The following is an 18336-nucleotide window of genomic DNA, read 5'->3' on the forward strand; positions in this document are numbered from 1 at the left end:
GTAATGTTCAATTTGTGGATTGGTTTTTCAGGGAAAGAATAATATGACTTGGTACCATATACAATAATTAATAAATCATAATTATTATCATCATTAACAATCATCATGGCATGAAAGACTTGGTACCTAAACAAACTGTGTAAATCTAACAATAATATAAAGAGTCCGCCTGTTTGTGTGGGTTTTTATAGGGTGCTTCAGTTTCCATCCTTGTCCCGGCGACAGGCACTTTAGGTTTTGTCGGCCTGAAGTGTCTCAATTGTCTCTCTCCCGAGAATGTGAAATATATTTGTCTGTTTACGCAGTGCTCATCCATGTCCGTTGATTACAAATTGGAAAATGCGCGTGTTGGAAGTATTGTGGAGAGCTGATTAAAATTTAAAATAAATGATTGATGCCTCGCACAGGGGGTTGGAATAAAATGTGGTCTATTAAGGGAGTTGGAGAGAGTACTGAATGCTCAGTTCCTGTCTTACCAGGGCTCATGCAGCACTGAATTTCTTCTTCCACATGGCTCATTCAGCCTGCTTGTTTGTCAGCTCTCGTATTAGAATGCACTCAGGGATGGTCATGGTTGGCCATCCCCCTGCTGTGTGCCTGCGGTGACAAAGCCCCCAGTTGTCCTCTGCATTATGACCATTGATCTAAATGCTAAGTAAGTAAATGAAAATATCTGGTGGTTGCGTGGGTGTGCTTTTCCCAGGTGACAAGTTCATCATGCTGACCATGACCACTAAGTTTGGACAAAGAACCATCGCATTCCAATAAGTCAAGTTGCTAATGTCATTCATTTTTAAATAACACTACATATATAGCATATGACCAGCTGTTGTGCCCATGCTGATGCCCATGCTTTTTCTCCTCCTTTTCTCCTCGCCTGACCAGGGGATGTACATCAAGTCGACCTATGATGGGCTCCACGTCATCACGGGGACGACGGAGAATGTAAGTCTCTGCTTATCGACGTTTTGTGGTGGGAATCTCCCTCGCTTTTTTTTTTTAATGGATTTTTTTAAAACAACAAGCTGGCAAGTTCTGTCTCTAAGCTTAACCCTGAGTCTTCGGTGGAGTCATAGCCCAGAAAGTTAGGTTTAGGGATAAGTAGATGAGTAGAGGGCCCGGATCAAGGCTTAAGGACAAGGGATGTTGTTCAAATTAGGGTTTTAGAGTGAAGGCTAGGGCTGCACTTAGTGTTTTACATTTCGTATTGTAATAATACAAACTAGGGATTTAGGTGTCTGAAGAGTCTTGTGTGGTTTAAGTAAAATGTTGTGCAAAACTGTTTTTTAAGCTTTTAGAGATGTAGCTCGGGATTTACACAATGTCCTTCCTGGGTCTGTTTGTCCTGTTTGAGAACCAGACTTTCAAGTGTCTTGTTTAAGGCAGATTTTTGTTTTGCATGCTAGACAAACTGCGCTGAAACCCGGTTGTCTCACCTGCCAGCTGGGCAGGGTCATTCCCTCTGACCCTTCCCTTTTCATTAGAGTTTCGTAGTTGTGTAGTTTTCTTGCAGCTCCTTCTCTGCTTGACGTAGGATCAGCCTGTGTGGAAGTACATTCGGCATGCTCTTGCAGAGCCCAGCCTGAGCCCCATGTCTCTCTCCTGTAAGGACAATGCACCTCTCAGTTCCCCTCTAGTGCTGGCAGACGACCTCTCATTGTATCACATTTTCACAGCCAGCGCTTCCTGCCAGTCTTTCAGTGTAGCCACGCATGTCGTGCTGGCTCATGAAAGGGCTGGTTTTGCCAGGAAACCTCTCCAGTTTTGTCTGAAGACTGCCATGCCGGGGATCTCCCTGCATTTTGCGCGTGGGCACCAATAGTAGCGCTGGCAGGTGTGCAGCACGCAGCAGCGACATTTAAGAGTGTCTGCCGGTATGCCGCTGGTGCTCTCCTGTGCGTTAGGAAGGCTGGCCGTCCTGTCAGTAAGTGCAAGCTGATCTGTTAATCTGCAGTGCCAGTCTGTGTTCTGCCTTGCTCTTTCCTCATTGGCAGCTTCAGAGACGATCCGACAAACTGGAACGCGCTATATAGCAGGCGGCTTCATAAAGAGAGAACGGGCTGACGTTAATATATCAAGCACACAGCAATAAAACACTGAGAGGATCCAAACCAGTTAAAATGCAGTAAAAATGAGGATAGCATTGTAAAAGTTCAGTCTTTTTGTTTTGTAATTTATTGTTAGGGAATCGTTACATTCAACTTTTTTTTTTCTTAACAGCTGTGATCAGAAGGTGATGAGTTTGCCTATATATCTTCTGATTTCTCCCAGTAAAGCACAGCCAGCACATCATTGCAGGCTGTGTTTTCCTCCACACAGGCAACCTGGGTGTAGGGGTGAGGATGCTGCAGGGAAGCAAGAGTGACTCGTGAATTGTGGCAATTTGGTATTTTCTGACGAACGTGATGGACTGTACCTGGATCACTGACAGAAAAGAACCAAATTCCTCCCCCCCCCCTCCTCTCCATGCTGTCCACCTCTCCTTCACCATTGAGGGAACTCAGCTGCTGCTTCCCTGGTGATCCTGATTGGATGTGAAAGCGACTCCTGTTGCTATGCAACTCTGCTGTTACCTGGGAGACTGAACCCCTTGCAGTGACTGGGCAGAGGAGGCGAAGGGACGGAGAGAGGAAGAGTCGAAGGGAATGAGAAACGCAAGTGTGGCAGTGGTGTGGGGGGTAGTTAGTGTCTGTACCACCAGGCACCTCTGTCCCTGAAGCCTCCTGCCAGAGGCGCTTGTCCTGTGGGGCAGGCCGCGATGGGAGTCGCTCTCCGGCACCCACGGAGGCTGGAGCACACCTGAGGTGTGTCATCTCCAGCAGCGCGTGAGCAATGAGCCACTGACGGCGTGGAGATGCATCCTGTGTCACGCGCTGGATAGGAAGGGCACAACTGGCTCCGACGTGTTGCAAGAACAGATCCCGACAGTCCCCAGTCCTCCCAGACCCCTGGACAGAAATGGAGGGTCATCAGAGATAGAGTATCTGTGCCTCATCCCAGCAAAACAAAACCTTGCAAAGAATTCAGTGTGGTGGTGGCGGCAAACTCATTGTCCAAGCATGTCGTGCCAAGACCAGGAGTCCTTTCTTATCTCGGTTCATAGCTGGATGCGGAGCACTTTAAGTGGGGCAGTGCGCTGGCCCACCTCTCTCACTTTCGGATCCTTCCAGTTCTGCTTCGATATGCTGCCTCGCGAAGCCTCCTGCCCCATTTCCCAGGGCCAGCCCCAGTCCCCTTGCCCCTCCTGCTCTCTCTCCCTTTCCGAGCTGGCTTGAAGGCCCTGTGGCTGTGCCGTTCAGATCCCTGCTGCAACAATCTGTCCCTCTCTGTGTGCCTTTGCAAGCTCTGTATTGCTCTGTTTGGCTTTGGCCGGCACTGGGCCAAGAGGAAGCCTCTGATCTCCTTTTTTTTTTTTTGGGTGAAGCATCCAATTAGTCTTAAAACGGGGTCCCTTCTAATTGGTGGCTTTGTGGTTATTAAGCTCCAGGACTGCCACCAAGATTGCAGAGGAAGGTTGCCTAATTGCAGATGGCGGCGCTTTGTGTTTTCCCCTTTAATTAGATATTTTTCAAAGCTAGGAGAGCGGTTTGTTTGCTTTCTTCGGTTCTTTTTTTCTCCTTGCAGCATTGTATGGTCATGCAAGCTGAACTTTAGCCAGGAAAGCACTCCAGCATGTGGGTTTTCATGATTTAAACTTTTTTCGTGTGTGTGCAGTCTTCTGTCCTGTTTGTACTAGAGGCTGCCTTTTGAGTAGGTTTGCTTTCCTGTGAGGCTCTGTATTCACGCTGTGGATATTAGAGCGAAGAGTTATTTATGCAAGGCTGCCCCTGTGTGCTGTCGGTAGTCATGCAGTGTCCACTGGAGTGATACAGGAGGCTGTCAGCTCCTCTTAGCTTCCGCTTGGTTCGTACTGTGGCAAGTAACCTGGAAACCTCTGCTTCTGTACACCTCCAGAATAATGGCTTTCTCATTAGTCACAAGTAAAATGAACTGAGCTATTAGATGCACGGACATGTGCTGCCTCACTGTCGAGTCTAGTCATTGGAGAGTGAGCAACCTTGCACCAGAAGTGCAGTTTGCAGCCCACGATATTTCTGTGCAAAGGTCATGAAGATCAGCTGCCTGCACCAGGTTCAGCCTCCATCCCTCCAGTGAGCCTGCCAATTATGAAAGCTGTGGATCTCTCGGTAGTGAAGACTGCTGCACACAGATCCAGCTGTGCTTGCAGTGATTCCAATGCTCTAAACACAAAAGCGAACGTCGGAACACGTGTCTTGGTAAAGACATACGTCTGTCATGTGGTTCAACTGCAGAGCACCAGAGTATGTTACATATACCTTTTTCAGGTCCCTGATTAGTTTTTCTAAAGCTTCCTTAATATTTTATATTCTTTTGAAAAAATATTTTAAAAAATCTAATTTAAAAAAAAGAGGAATTGGACTGGAGTTTCACATTTCATAAATTAGTAAAGCTGGAAATTTCTCCAGCTAATTTTACAACTGTCATTTTTTTATTTTTTCTGCACTTCAGAAATAATTATGCGATAGCCCCTGTGGTTACTGGCTCCAAGAATATAAAGGTTACATTCTTTATATAGGAAGGCCATTCGATCCCTTTAGCTTGTTTGGATGGTAGTTACTAATTGATCTGGGGGTCTCATCCAGTCATTTCTTAAAAGAAGCCAGGGAATCAGCTTCAGCAACATGGGTAGCTTGTTCCAGATTTCTGTAACCCTTTGGGTAAAAAAACATCTCCCGTTCTGTGTTTTTAATGTGTTTGTTTCCACTTGTGTCCTCTGGTTCAATGTTTAACTTTTGATTCTATAGCAATAATTGGGTTGACTTTGTGGATGCCTTTGTGGATTTTGAATACATGAATCAGGTCCCATCGTAGTCTTCTCTGTTCAACACTAAAAAATACACAGTACAGTAGTTCTTTTAGCATGTCAGTGTAGGTCATCCCTCTGAGTTCAGGAATGAATCCTTTTTTTCTCTGTGTTCTTGACCGATTCCATCACAGTTACACCGTTTTGGTAACGGGGTTTCCAAAGTTGTACGTCATATTTAAGGAATAAAAAAAAAGATAAAAAGACATTTTGTTACAAAGAAAAAAAGAAAAGAAAAGTCATTGGTTTACATTCTTAACCTTTAGCTCCATAACCCACCAGTCTGTTAATGCTTGTTAAATGGCAGTGTTTTTTGTTATAAGAGGGAGGTTAGATGGACTATTCTGTGTGGTCTGCTTGGGCATTTCAAGGTTCCTTTGTACAGAGTGACCGCTAGGAGGACATTTCCCCCTCTTTCATGCGTAGGTCTGTGGTCTGTCCCGTGTCCTGGGCACTGCCTGTCTGACATGTCCTCCGTTTCTCTCTCTGCATGTCTGCAGTCCCCTGCTGACCAGTGCAAGAAGATTCATGCTGGGGACGAGGTTATCCAGGTCAATCATCAGACAGTGGTGAGTCTGCCTCCACACGCGGGCCCCCCCCCACACCCCCCCACTGCAAGATCTGGGTCTGGTCTGCTCTGCTTATTAACCACCCTTTCCTGAGCCAACATTCGTTGTCACACCTGACACGCCCCCCAGGATCGCTTCACGGGTGCTTTAAGTCCTGATTCGATTGCGTTGGGCACCTTGTAGTATCTGTAAGAAAGACAATCAAGTTTCGCAAAGATAAAATAGCCCTTTCCCAGCCCTGGCTGAGACAATTTCTTTTCTCCTCCTGAGGAACCAAGTGCCCGACCGCAGCGCCAGCAACGGTGTGTCCCGCTGGAGGGACCCCAGCAAACATGGGCTCAGCCGGAGGGCTGCATGCTGTAGTTCGTCACTTGTTCCGTGTCTCTTTTTCACGACTCTGAGAAACAGATTCTTTTTTTTTTTCCCAATGATGCAAGACTGATGTAAGAGTCTGCACAAAAGGAAAAAAAGTGTTCACTTAAAATAGTCAAAAGAAATGCTCAGCATGAATTACCCTTTTGTGTTTCATGGTTGCTATTAAATCTTTGAACAGCCACTGTAGAAATTTACACAGTACCACTGAGGGGTAAGTACCTTTTATTAAAAAAAGCTCTATGGAAAGAAATGATTTAGCGGTAGCTCTGAACACAAAACACATTTTCTCTGTCCTGCCTCAGCCCCTTTCTGCTGTTAAATGGCAGGTATTCTAAATGGGATGAAACCCATTATTGTCTTTCATTTCATGCTGGGTTGCTGTGTATACAGGTCTCTTCTGGTTTACAGAGAAGGAACTGCGTGGTTGTGACCCTTGAGCCAGCTCGTTCAGAGTTACTATAAGGCAAACAAAAAACAATCTGTTGGGAAATGAAATTAGATGTCAGTTTTTTTGTAGCTGCTGCAGAGGATATGCTACACCAGGCACCTGCTCAGCACTGCACAGTCCACAGCTTTTCTGTCAGCGTTGTTAAAGAGTTTGTTGATGAGGAAGCTGTTTGCAAGCAAAGCGACAGAAGTGATCGCTGTATTGAAACAGAGTGAGTCTATCAAATCTGCCTTGTGCCCAGCTCCTTTTAAGTGGGTTGTTTTAATTATGTTGCAAAAGAAGGAACAAATATTTGCTTTGGTAATGAGTTGGACAGGTGGCTGGTTAGGTAGACAGATTTCTTGAACAATCTGTGTAACTTTGTGTAAATTATTATAACTTCAAGTATCTTTAGATGGAAGCAGTTTTTAAATAGGTGTTGTTTTTTGTTGCATGTCTGAGATGTGGTTTATATTAACTTGAGAATGGAGGGTTTTTAAAGGAATTATATTATTCTGTTATGATGAAAGCATGTTATTATATTACATAGAAATACATGTTAAGCCCAATGGTGCAATATGAATGGGAATTACTGGGTAGTTGTTCCACGCTGGCTTGTGATGTGCTACTGCAAAGCCTGTAATCACAAGCACACAAGCGCTAAGGCGTTGTGGTGCTCCTGCCTGTATGTACATTTTCATTGGATTCCCTAGAGGCTCAAAAGAATGGCTCCAATCTCAGCTGGACAGCCTGCAGCTCACCTTCTCTGTGTCCTGTAGCACAACTGCACGACACCTGTGGCTTCACTGGTGTGTGATGTCCCAGTCCGCTCTGAGAAGATTCAAAGGCGGATGAGTGGGACACAGGCTGTCCCACTGTCCCAGTGCCCTCATGCGACACCATAGCCTCCTGACAATAAGACACCCAGTCTTATTTAAATCGGAAAATTTCTCATTGATGTTTTCTCATGAAATTGACCGTGCTTTTAGCAAAGGTCGTTTTTCCAAAGCATGTGGAATCACACTGTTGAGTCAGTAGTACAGTGTTGTAATATGCTTAGGTGTATGTGAATTCCTCTTTCGTGTGTGATGGGTAAACAGCAGATGTTGATCTGACTTTATTAGATACCCAGATGCATTGGATACTGGGGCTGAAGTGAGAGGTGTTAGGATGGAATTTGCTAAGTTTTTAGGGAGAGTTCTGCAAGGCTGGGGCTGGAGCAGCCGAAGGAGGCAGTGATGATGTAATTAAGAGCCTGGTGAGTTTGCAATTAACTCTCATTACAGTACATTCAAGAAAATGTCACTTCATGTAAACAAAAAAAAACGTGTGATGAGTTTGTCTGGGGGAGGATAATAACTTACTTTTGTCATGTAAGATGTAGGATCCTTTCATCCTTACATCCCTACCTAGTTGCAAGCAGTGAGTAAAGACTCTTGGAAATCATGGAGAACAAAGGACTGATTTTTTCCATTGAAAGTGATCTTTCGAAAGTTTGTTTTTGTAACTCGCAAAGGGATGCAGTGTTTATGCAAAGTGCACATTTTTCATTCGTGAGTCATTTAAAATGATGCACGTCACTACATAAGCCACATGTCTGTTGTGAGTTTTTCCTCATTTACTTTGCATGGTGCTAATTGCTTGGAAATAAATCACAGGTCTTGTAGCTCCCCTCCAGAAGAAAGTAATGCTATTTTACCTTGGGTCTTCCTTTGGAAATTGTTTCATTTGGTCCTGAAGCAGATGTATGTCGTCCACAAAATTCTGGTCTCATTGTCTGTGCTAAACATGTCACTCAAGCATGGTATCGCTTCTTGTAATGCACAAGAAGGACACGTGGCTGTACGCTACCTGTGCACAGACCGTAGGTCTACGTATGTGAGTGGTTCTTAAAAAGGGAAAAATTATTGAAAACCTACGGTTTTGTGTTTTTTAATTTCTGTGCTAATGTTAGCCTTTTAAGATTATTGAATATTGCATTGCTTAGGTTTACTTATTTTAAGGTGCCAGGCATCTGACTGCTGCCGGTATTACAGTACAGTATATAGAGCTTGCTTTACAGAAGGCAGAAAAACATTTCTAGTGCCGGGGGTGCTTCTGCACATCATTAAAAAAGGCTGTATATTGTGCTGCTGAGCTCGTGTCAACTCTCCATTTACTCCAGTTCTTGAGAATGGCTGCCCACTCTGCCTGTGTGTCACTGTGATATTCATCCTCTCACTCCTTAATGCGTCACGCACGGCACACTGCTGCTTCTGCTGGGTTTGCACCTCCCCCCCGATGTCCCGACCTCTTCAATTGCACTGGCGCGGGGTCAATGAGTAGAGTAGAGAAGTTTATCGCCATACTGTATTTACACGTACACTGGAATTCTTATCCGCGCTGATCTCTCTGGACACCCACAGTGCAGCAGACAACACCACACAGTGTAGACATGATAAATAATAACAGCCAGAACAGTCAATATGGAGTAGTGAAAGCCAAAACATGGTAGACCATGTGAAAAGTGTGTAGTGCAGACACGCGCGGACTCCGAGGCATTGCAGTTAGCTGTTAAGGATGTGTACTGCAGTAAGGTAGAATGGGATAATTAATTAGGTTAATAATAGGGTTAATAGGGTTAATTAAGAAGAAGGGTGCCACTTGTCTGCATGTTCCCAACAGGGCTTGGTAGTTGGAGATACGGTCTCTCACTGCCTGTGCTAATGCATGCTCAGTGGATCAGGTATCCCAGGAGAATAGCAATCAATCCCAAAGACTTAAATCGGCCGTTGAGTTCGTTAGCTCCGAGCGGGCCCAGTGTCTTTAGCTCGATCAGGACTCTTGGATATGCACGGTGGATTGCAATGAAATTTCAGTGTCTTCACAGACAAAACCTGACATAACTGAGGAGTTACCGCAGAGCAAAAAAGACCATTCTGTGCTGGATAATATAAAAAACGTCTTATCTGGGTTTTGTTGCCCTTTTTTCTTCCTCTGAAGCACCTTCTGGATGAGATCCTCAGATCGATTAGTGGCTAACGACCGAATGAGCTAGATCGGCCGAACGGCTTCTCCTCTTTAGTGACCTTTATGTTCTTTCTGTCTTTTTTTTTTCAGTTTTAGCTCAAAACTTAAAACAAATTTAATCTCCTTCTCAGGGTACAACAGTCCTGGGCGCTTTGCCGCTCTGTAGCTCGGACTTGAAAACTGATCTATTTATCGATTGTTCTCTGCCGGAGCTGCCTCTCGACTCAACCCAGCCATGCTGAAGAACATGTGCAATCGATTAGCTCCCTCTGGAGAGTCACTCAGACGCGCGCGTCCGCCCAGAGACGGGGGCTCACTCGCCAGTTTCCAGGACACCCTTCTTCAATGAGTCTTTGATCCCAGCTGCCTCTCTCCCCTCAGACAATAAACAAATTAATTAACCACATAACAAAATGAATACTGTTTGCTGAAGCAGAGGGAAAGGAGATGAAGACAGGGAAGGCACAGACATAAATGAAACAAAGCAATAAGGAAAATGTACATTTTTGCAACAACCCTGTCTTCAGTATTTCATGGTGTGTGTGGTCAGGATCTCCGTTTTACTTCTCGTCCGAAGGACAACGCCTTTTTTTTTTTTACAGTATAGTGTCTTCATCACTATTCTGGGGCATTAGGACCCAAACAGACCACAGGATGAGCACCCCCTACTGGCTCCACTATCACCACTTCTTGCAGCAACCTTAGGTTTTTCCCAGGAGGTCTCCCATCCAGGCACTGGCCAGGCTCACACCTGCTGAGCTTCAGTGGGCCACCAGTGGTGAGTTGCAGGGCGATATGGCTGCTGGCTCAATAACGCAGATATTAATAATGAAAGCGCAGGCTCAAGATGCAAAGTATTCCACAATGCATTCCCTGTCAGCGGCTACTGATCAGGGCCAAGGGACGGTCGAAATGTAGCTCTGGCGCACTCCAGGGCCTGTGCTGGCCGTGATGATGACACAGAGGGTTTTTTCCCCCCTCTGAAGTGCGAAGCTAACGGATGCCCCTTCTTTATTATGAGGAGCCTGTGTTGATGTTGTATAAAAGCATGGGTGTCTTGGCGGCCCAGGAACAGTGCATTAGTGCAGGTGGGGCTGAGAGAATGAGGGGGACGGGGGGGTTGATAGTCTGTATTGAATCCCACCAGCCCCTTCGATCTAGCTTGCAGATGAAATTTCGAAACTGACAAAACATCTCCTCGGGAAGATGACGGTGCTTTCGATGGGCTCCTCAGGGATTTCTCATCTTGTCTATACCGTAGCTTTGGGGAGGGCAGCACAGGAGCTGATCTGTAACAATAAACTCATATAAATCAGACTCCCATTCGCAGAGCATTTGGAGCCGTTTCAGATTTTCATGATGTTCTCGGCTCTTGTACAGGCAATATTTGTTGTGGAGCAGAACAGCTTTTATAATGTGATCTTACTCAGATTTACTCAACAAAAGGTAACAAATGTGCAGTATCCACCATCTGTTGGTGTATTACTTACAAAAGCCCACAACTCTCCAGACTCTCAGCGTCTTGAACTGCTATGCAGCTGGACTTGTTTCCACCCCTGGAAACCTCAGTTTTTTTTCAGGAGCTATTAGACTCCAGAAGGCACTCTTGGGCCGCAGTCTTCAAGACCCTGAAACCGTGGGCAGGGGAGACGTCACTGGGCTGATGTGTTATGTTTTGAATGGGATGTGTCAGCAAGGGCTTTTAGCTGCTGTCAGGAGGGTTGTTTCTCGAAATAATATTGGATACACATGAGTTTGTGTCTTAACTGGTGTCTGTTACTCCTGCAGACAATGTTAAAATGCTCCGCTGTTCATCTGTCAGCCGAGTTTTCTGGTCCCACTGGAATTGTTATTTTATTGGATTTCACATTGATTGGATAATGCTCTTCCCAGTTCATATTTGGATGGATGAGTGGATGGATTTAGAGATGGAGAGACAGGCGAGTTCTTCATATAGAGCTATCATTTATAACCACCTCCGTGAGCACTTAATACTTGCAGCATTTTTTTTTCCTGTTTTAAATGGATCTTTATAAATTAGGGGACTTCATGCTAGACTGTGGCAGTCCAGGGACTTAAAAATCCCTCAGTGCTGATGGGGGAGAAAAAAACAGAAGAGGCTCAGTATTAATTCTGTGGCTGGCTTACGCAGTTATATATCATACGAACTGGCATCAGTACACTGGATTTGTTCCTCGTCACCTCCCATCCCCTGGTATCATGTGAGTGTAGTGATGAGCCACGCATCACTGGAGCAGCCCTGCAATCGAGCCCCCACTGTGCAGCACTGGGCCTTGTCCATAGAACCATGCTGACAGTAGGCGGGCACAGTGCGTAGTGTGAGCTAGGGTTCATGATGGCTGGCACGCCAGGGGTTCACAGTTCATACTGCAGTATTACACTCCTTTGGACAGCCTGGGTCGCCTTCCCTCCTTCCTTTTAAGTTTGCGCTGGCTTCTGGTTCTGTCAATATTTAATCCATGCAATGTCTCTCCAAGTAGGGCCTGATCTGGATAGGAGCAGCATCTGTATCCAGCTCCATGTACAGGATAAGTTGTCGAGCCTGTAGCTGTGCCTTCTGTGTAAGCTCATGAGGTAGTCTTCACTGTGTGAATGTGAGGATTTAAGCACCTCTTGGCACCTATTGAATTAACACAGGTTCAGTACACAACAAGTGCAGAGCTTTATTTTTTCACGTGTTCGGACAGCATTTTGAAAATACATTTCATTCCATTCATTTTGTCAGCAGTCTGCACTTAACAGGATGGACATGGGTTATGCTGTGCTTTAGTCCGTTGAAGATTTTTTTTCCCAGGCATCTGATGAGATGAGTGTTCCTGTGTTTAACTTTGCTCGGCTGGTTAAATTACACAACTTAGGAGAGCAGCAAGAGACCTCTTCACCTGCTTTTGACATGTGCTGGGGATTGAATCAAAGTGTTTAAAGTCCCTACACTCTGCAGTAATTAGAAAACATATAAAAGTATACAAACAAAAAATACAGGAGGTAGATACAGATTTTCTTTTCAGAAACTCTCAAGAGTGCAGGAGCAGTGACAAAAAAAATCTAATTAGGCTGATTTTAATTATTCTGCAAATAAAACAGCATTCATACATACATTATACAATTGAAAAAGTAACAACGCACCCATGCATAATTAATTTTGTCTTAAAAATAATCAGGACCTTGGGGGATTGCTCTCACTTCAGAAGGAGAGATTTTTCAGTCCTCAGTGGCCGCCGCTGCAGCAAGCACTCACACGTTACGCTGAACGGCCCTGATAATTGTTGGTTGTCCATCTATCCAGTGATGGCTTCGTGCTTGGATGACCAATAATTATTTCTGTGCAGAGGGCCATGGAGATGACTGTCATTAACGTGTTTTGCGTGGGGAAGTTGGGTCATTCCATTATGCTGGGAGATGCTCATCCTGACTTGACCTCTCTGTTGTTCCTTTTAAGGGGGCACGTCATGACGCATTGGTGGTATTTAATGCTGAGCCTCTTTCATAGATGGCAGATAGATATACAGCTCAGTCCTTTATAGTTTTTTTTTTTTCTTTTCGTATCCCGTACCTTCCAAGAGACTCACCCGTGTGAGGAAAAAAAAGAGGTTTCAGGAGCTGACTGGTTGCAGAGGTGAAATGCTCCGTCACAGCTTCTTAGGAAGTTTCCACCGTCTGTCGTCAAGCGACTGATCTGTTTACAGCTGCTGTTTCACAAATCATCTCCCTTCCATCGACTTCCACGCCAAGCTGTCGCACCCTGGGACCGGTCATGTCACATCACACTGAACTGATGAACTCCCAGTCAGCAGGCCTCAGCATGCATATATATATATGTAGCTCTGTCTGCCTGCTTTGATGATGGAGCCTGGCACGTCTGACCCGGGTGATAGCTGATCAGCCTTTGAACTGCAGGGTCAGACTGGACACAAATACCCCCCACAGCTCTCCAAGATGTATTCTTAAGTTTTAAAGAGCCCCCACATCTCTCCTTCGGCTCCTCCAAGATGTACTGCACAGCTGAACCCCTGTTCCCGAGAGACAGAAATGCGCGTGCCTTGTTTTTCCTCTCCCTTTGCCCTGTGTGGTTACGGTTTTTGCATTCACAAAGGCTCTGCGATGTGTTTTGTCCTGACCTCTCCACTGCCTGAAGAAAGAGGGGGTGTGCAAGAGGGCGCCGAATTATTGCGGCGAGTTAGAAAACCAGATCGTTGCTGAGTGCTTGGATGGCATCTGAGTCCATCATATTTACTGCAGTCTGCCAGAAACAAGGGCAGTCCTTGCATAGGCCTTGGCCTCTTCCTCCAGCAGAAAGATACAGGAAATGCGGTAGCTCTTCTGCAAAAGCTAAATGACCAGATGACTAGAATATTTCAGTTCGTGCACATCTTATAATCAGGTGGCATCTGACTAGACAAGGCACACCTGCGGTAGTGAGCTTAGTGTCAGTTAATCACAGCTGTTTGTCAATGTCTAAGCTGAGTGCCACTCTGCCTGGCGTCTGGGGCTGATGAGTTAACAATAGCTCTGCTTATGAGGTGTGCTTCATGCTGCTTGGCAAGTGTACTGTAGAGCAAATGACAAAATTGCTGCAGCGTGCTTCAGTGCATTCGGACAGCAGTGCCAGACCTGTGCTGCAAAGGTGCATGAGTGTAAGATGACTGACCTCCGGTCTGAAGTTCCTGTTTGTCGCAGAGACAAAACTGTTGTTTTTGGCCTTGTTCTTGGTGGCGAGATTCATTGCCATGTGTGGGGAGTAAAACCAGACTAGCGGCAACTGTTTATGGACTAGTTTATTAGCTGCTAAGGGTCGATTAATTGAAACAATCCGCTGTAGACTTTAAAATGCTGTTGGAATTTTGAGTGGCAAAAATTTTCATAAAAACCTGGGGAAAACAATGCAGTTATACGTCCTGCGGACTTTAAAATAGACCTTTTACATGATGTCACTACAGCTTCGTCCCTAAGCGCCTACTGGAGCTGAGTGCTTTCTCTCTGACTGTAACCTTGTTTGTCATTTCCTGTCTGCTGTGTAGAGTGCTATCTCATTTCGCTTAGGTGGGTTTTGGTAAGCGGAGGCTGGGGCCAATTTTGACAAATTGAAGACGGAAAAGGTTCTCAATTTCTCAGTGGCAGCTGGAGACAAGACGGCGTTCTTGCCTTCCAGTAAAGATCATGAACAACTGAACCGAAATGCTTCCTCTTTGTTTGTGAGGTTCAGTGGCGGACTTCCCATAATCCCCCAGGTGGAGGGGGGCTCTGTGTGATCCTGAGTGTGACTGGGCTGAGTCTGTGTGTCTTTATACTTGTATTCACCTCGGTTTTAATTTCAGTGCTTTCAGTGCCCCAGCCATGAGAGGCACTGCACAGAATAAAGATTATTCTTATTATTGATTGGCAACCCAGCACCAGTGGCAGAGTGGTTAGCAGATGTTTTTGCAAGCTGGAAAAGAAAAGCAGTCACATGGCACGGTGTAAACCAGAGTGTGGGGGCTGGGCGTGCCTGTGGCTCGTAGTCAAGAGTTTCGCGTCCAGTGCGAACACCCCCTGATTGCACGCCACGCCCTGCATGCCGGAGGTGAATAGGAGTACAGTCTGTGTTTTTGTGGCCTGTGTCTGTGCTCCCTAGGTGGGCTGGCAGCTGAAGAACCTGGTGAACGCCCTGAGAGAGGACCCCGGCGGAGTCATCCTCACGCTGAAGAAGAGACCGCAGAACACCTTGACCTCCGCCCCCGCCCTGCTCAAGAATGTGCGGTGGAAACCCCTCGCCCTGCAGGTAACCCCCCCACTCCCTGATCCACCAAGCAACCCCCCCCCCCCTCCAGAAATGTATCCCCCATCCCACCTTCCTTCTGTGCGCTCCTTGTGCACGGCCACCAGTCTCTCCAGAGTGCAGGAGCAAGACGCACATTTCAGGTCCCTTCTTGTTTTCGGAGGCTCCTTTTTCCGTCTGGAATCCGCCACTTAAACACTGCAGGCACACCCAGCTTCCAGAAGGGTAAAATTAAAACAGCAATAAAATGAATACAATTTACATCCAGGTTAATGGGCAGATATCAAGAACTAAACTCAATTTAATTCAATACACATGGCAATTTCTGCTAGCAGGCAAAATGTCTCATATAATGTAGTGAGCAGGACCGCCTGCAATATTGCAGAGAGAGTCTGGGAGATAATTGATATTTATTAAGTGCAGTGTAGGCTGAAACCATTATTTACAGCACTCATCTCTATTTTTCCTTTTGATCACCGAAGGCCAGTTGGAAAAATATGTCCATCTGCTTCCTGAAGATTTTATGACTGGGAAGTAATCAGCTGTTCACTTTTGAAAACTCTCTGCCATTTTACCAATAAATATTATTGGTATTATTTACCAATAGAGTAGATTGTCAAGATCTGCATAGGCCTTCCCTTACATACTGCCCAGATATTCTTGGTCTTCATCCTTTAAGTCTCTCCAGGGCTGAGATGTTGAGGTGTTTGTGAAAATGTGTACACGTATGTACTATATGTAAAATGTGTATGCATATAATTTATATGAACTATATGCAATGATAGGCTTTGAATAATCCACCAAAATGTAAAAGAAAAAACACATCACACATAGAAATAGTGTATATATATAAATTGTATTTGTGGAGGTATATTTCTTAATTGTGACAGACAGCCGCTTCATAAAAAGCATTCGAAAGTTAAACTTGGAATATCAGATTCACTTTCAAATACAGTACATGTTGTACAGCACAGCGTACCACATGATTTATATTTCTTAACTTCTTAAAAAAAAAGATCTACGAGATAATGGAACCTAACATGCTTAAGGTAAATGGTACAGGCCTTAGATGTGGGTCAGCTGGTCATGCGTAATGTTACTTTCATCTCAAATATCGGCAGAGCAGCCAAGAAGGCAGGAGAAACCCCATCTCCCATCTTCATCCCACGCTGTCTGCCAGGTCGTGTTCCCTAATTTTCCGAAGTCTTCCTCCGCCAAGCAGTTCCTCCCTACTGCATGTGAGGAAGAGCACAGTTCTGCCAGCATGGCTTTCTCATGCCTGGCAGCATTGCGTCACATCTTACTCTCAGGCTGCTTAACTATAAGAGGAAGGGCAGCTGCTCTCAGGGTTTGTCTCCTTAAAACCACAACCAAAAACGTCGGTTGGTACTGTGTGAGAAATGACGGATGACTCAATCGTTAATAAAAATGTGCTCATTGCATTCCGGATTCCCACGATTAGTGCTGACAAAGTCAGTATTTGCAAGAGATATGTTAAGAAAAACCCATCCAGAACCTTAGCTGGTTCTCAGTGTATCCGAGAACCGTGAAACTTGTTTCACTCGTCACTGCTGCCAGCATCGTCTTCTTCCTCGACCCAGGCGAGAGCTGGTGTAGATTTGCCTCATGCTTCAGCCAGACTCCTCCTAGAGAAGCTTTTTGTACAGCACGATTCTAAGCTCTGAGGCCTTTGGTCTTTGCAGTGCTTTGTCATTTTATTAATATTTTTCCAATTCATTTCTGATTAGCCATGGTGCTGTTTTTAGATGTTATTGAAATCATACCTAGGAGAAGTAAAAGTAAGTTGCTCTACCAGTTTTAGTGGTTAGCAGTAGTTTATCTGCCCTTCAGTACCGCCGACGAGCAATTTCATTTTGCAAGCCATAGAGGAAATCCTGTGTTGGGGCTCGGGGTTCTGTGCTGACAGAGCCCGTTCTACTGGCTTGCTCATGGCGTGACTCAGCTACTCCACTGACGGTGATCTGATCGGCCCTGATCGCTGGAGGGCGTGGCACGATCAAGTGGGCTCCTCACCCCATCACTCCTCTGCCGCCTGCCACCCCCTGTCCTTCGAACCCATTCCCATCCCGGTCCTGAGCCACACTCTGGCACCCCTGGCTTCAGTCAGGTCAAAACACCTTTACAGGATTGTGTGTGAGAATGAGAGAGAGAATGTGTGCTCTTAAGCTGTGCTTTCGGCCTTTGTTAACAAGCGGCATAGTTTGGGAGAGGGACCGAATCCTGGACCTTCACAATAAACCTTGTGAGATAACTCTCCCCCTTTGTCACGAGGAGATTGTTTGGGTTTTTTTTCACAAGAGACAGGGGCGATAATAGCAGAGGTGTGTGTGGGGGGGGGGTTCCCCTAAAATCCTAAGCGCCCTATTATCTCAACCCCCGAACCGCTGGAGCTGGGGGGGTGTGGCGGGCTGGACGCGAAGCAGTGGGCTGCGGTCCAGAGGATTGTGGGAGGTGGGGCAGGGTTGCCACTCTGCTGAAGGGAGCTGTGTGGTTTGCCGTTCGGGGAGCCCTCGATTGCACAGCTGTGTCTATTTTTAGTAGTGTATTAAGGCTAATTCATTTTCATGCGGCACGCCTGCCTGCCTTGATGTGGCAAAGCACTCTCTTGTTCCATTTCTGAAGCATCAACAGAAAAATCCATATGCGCACAGAATATTAAGTGCATGCCTTACACAGTGCCTGAGCTGTTGTGTGCATACCCATAGACTTCTGTACAGAAAAAAAAACACGGACTGCATTGCTTTTGCATAGTTGTATTTGCATTTACAGCTGTATGCATTAGTCACATCTTGTATTGAGTAATGTGTATGCGTATTTGGATGATAAGTGATGGCCTCTTTTTATTATACGTTCAGCGTTTTCATGGTTCATCTGATGTGTATTGTGTGTCTGTACACACAGCATCCTGATGTTGACTTGCTCTGTACTAGTGCTGTGTACTTGAATATTTTCCTCAATACCCAGTACTTATTGAATGAGGACTGTAAAAAAACAGTAAAATGCATAGGAAGAAGCTGCCATCTGTTCTCTGTTCTTTACACTGGCACAGCAATCGCAGGTGCCAAACCTCCCCCTTTTACCTTTCCAGGATTTGGATCTGAATGAGACGATGAAAGGTTCCCAGACTGTTACAGCAGCCAAGTAAAAGATCTCAATATATTTGTTTCCATTTTGTTAAGTGTGTGTGTGTAGCTGGCGCTGGTGATGTTAAAACTAGTAACAGTGATGCTGAGAATTTTGTTAATTTGATTTAATCGGTAGCCTCTTTTAAATA

General features: G+C 45.5%; 1 protein-coding gene across 1 annotated transcript in view; it reads left to right on the plus strand.

The window, feature by feature from the left end:
• The window catches only part of LOC148828770 (connector enhancer of kinase suppressor of ras 2), a 75793-nt gene that overhangs the window by 20053 nt on the left and 37404 nt on the right, over window positions 1-18336 (plus strand). The window contains exons 7-9 of the mRNA XM_088926055.1: window positions 886-945; window positions 5386-5454; window positions 14898-15044. Of these exons, the coding sequence (XP_088782181.1) occupies window positions 886-945; window positions 5386-5454; window positions 14898-15044 (276 nt within the window). The remainder of the gene's footprint in view (window positions 1-885; window positions 946-5385; window positions 5455-14897; window positions 15045-18336) is intronic.

The sequence above is a fragment of the Atractosteus spatula genome, chromosome 9 (genome assembly GCF_055471065.1).
Source record: "Atractosteus spatula isolate fAtrSpa1 chromosome 9, fAtrSpa1.hap1, whole genome shotgun sequence".
NCBI lineage: Eukaryota > Metazoa > Chordata > Actinopteri > Semionotiformes > Lepisosteidae > Atractosteus > Atractosteus spatula.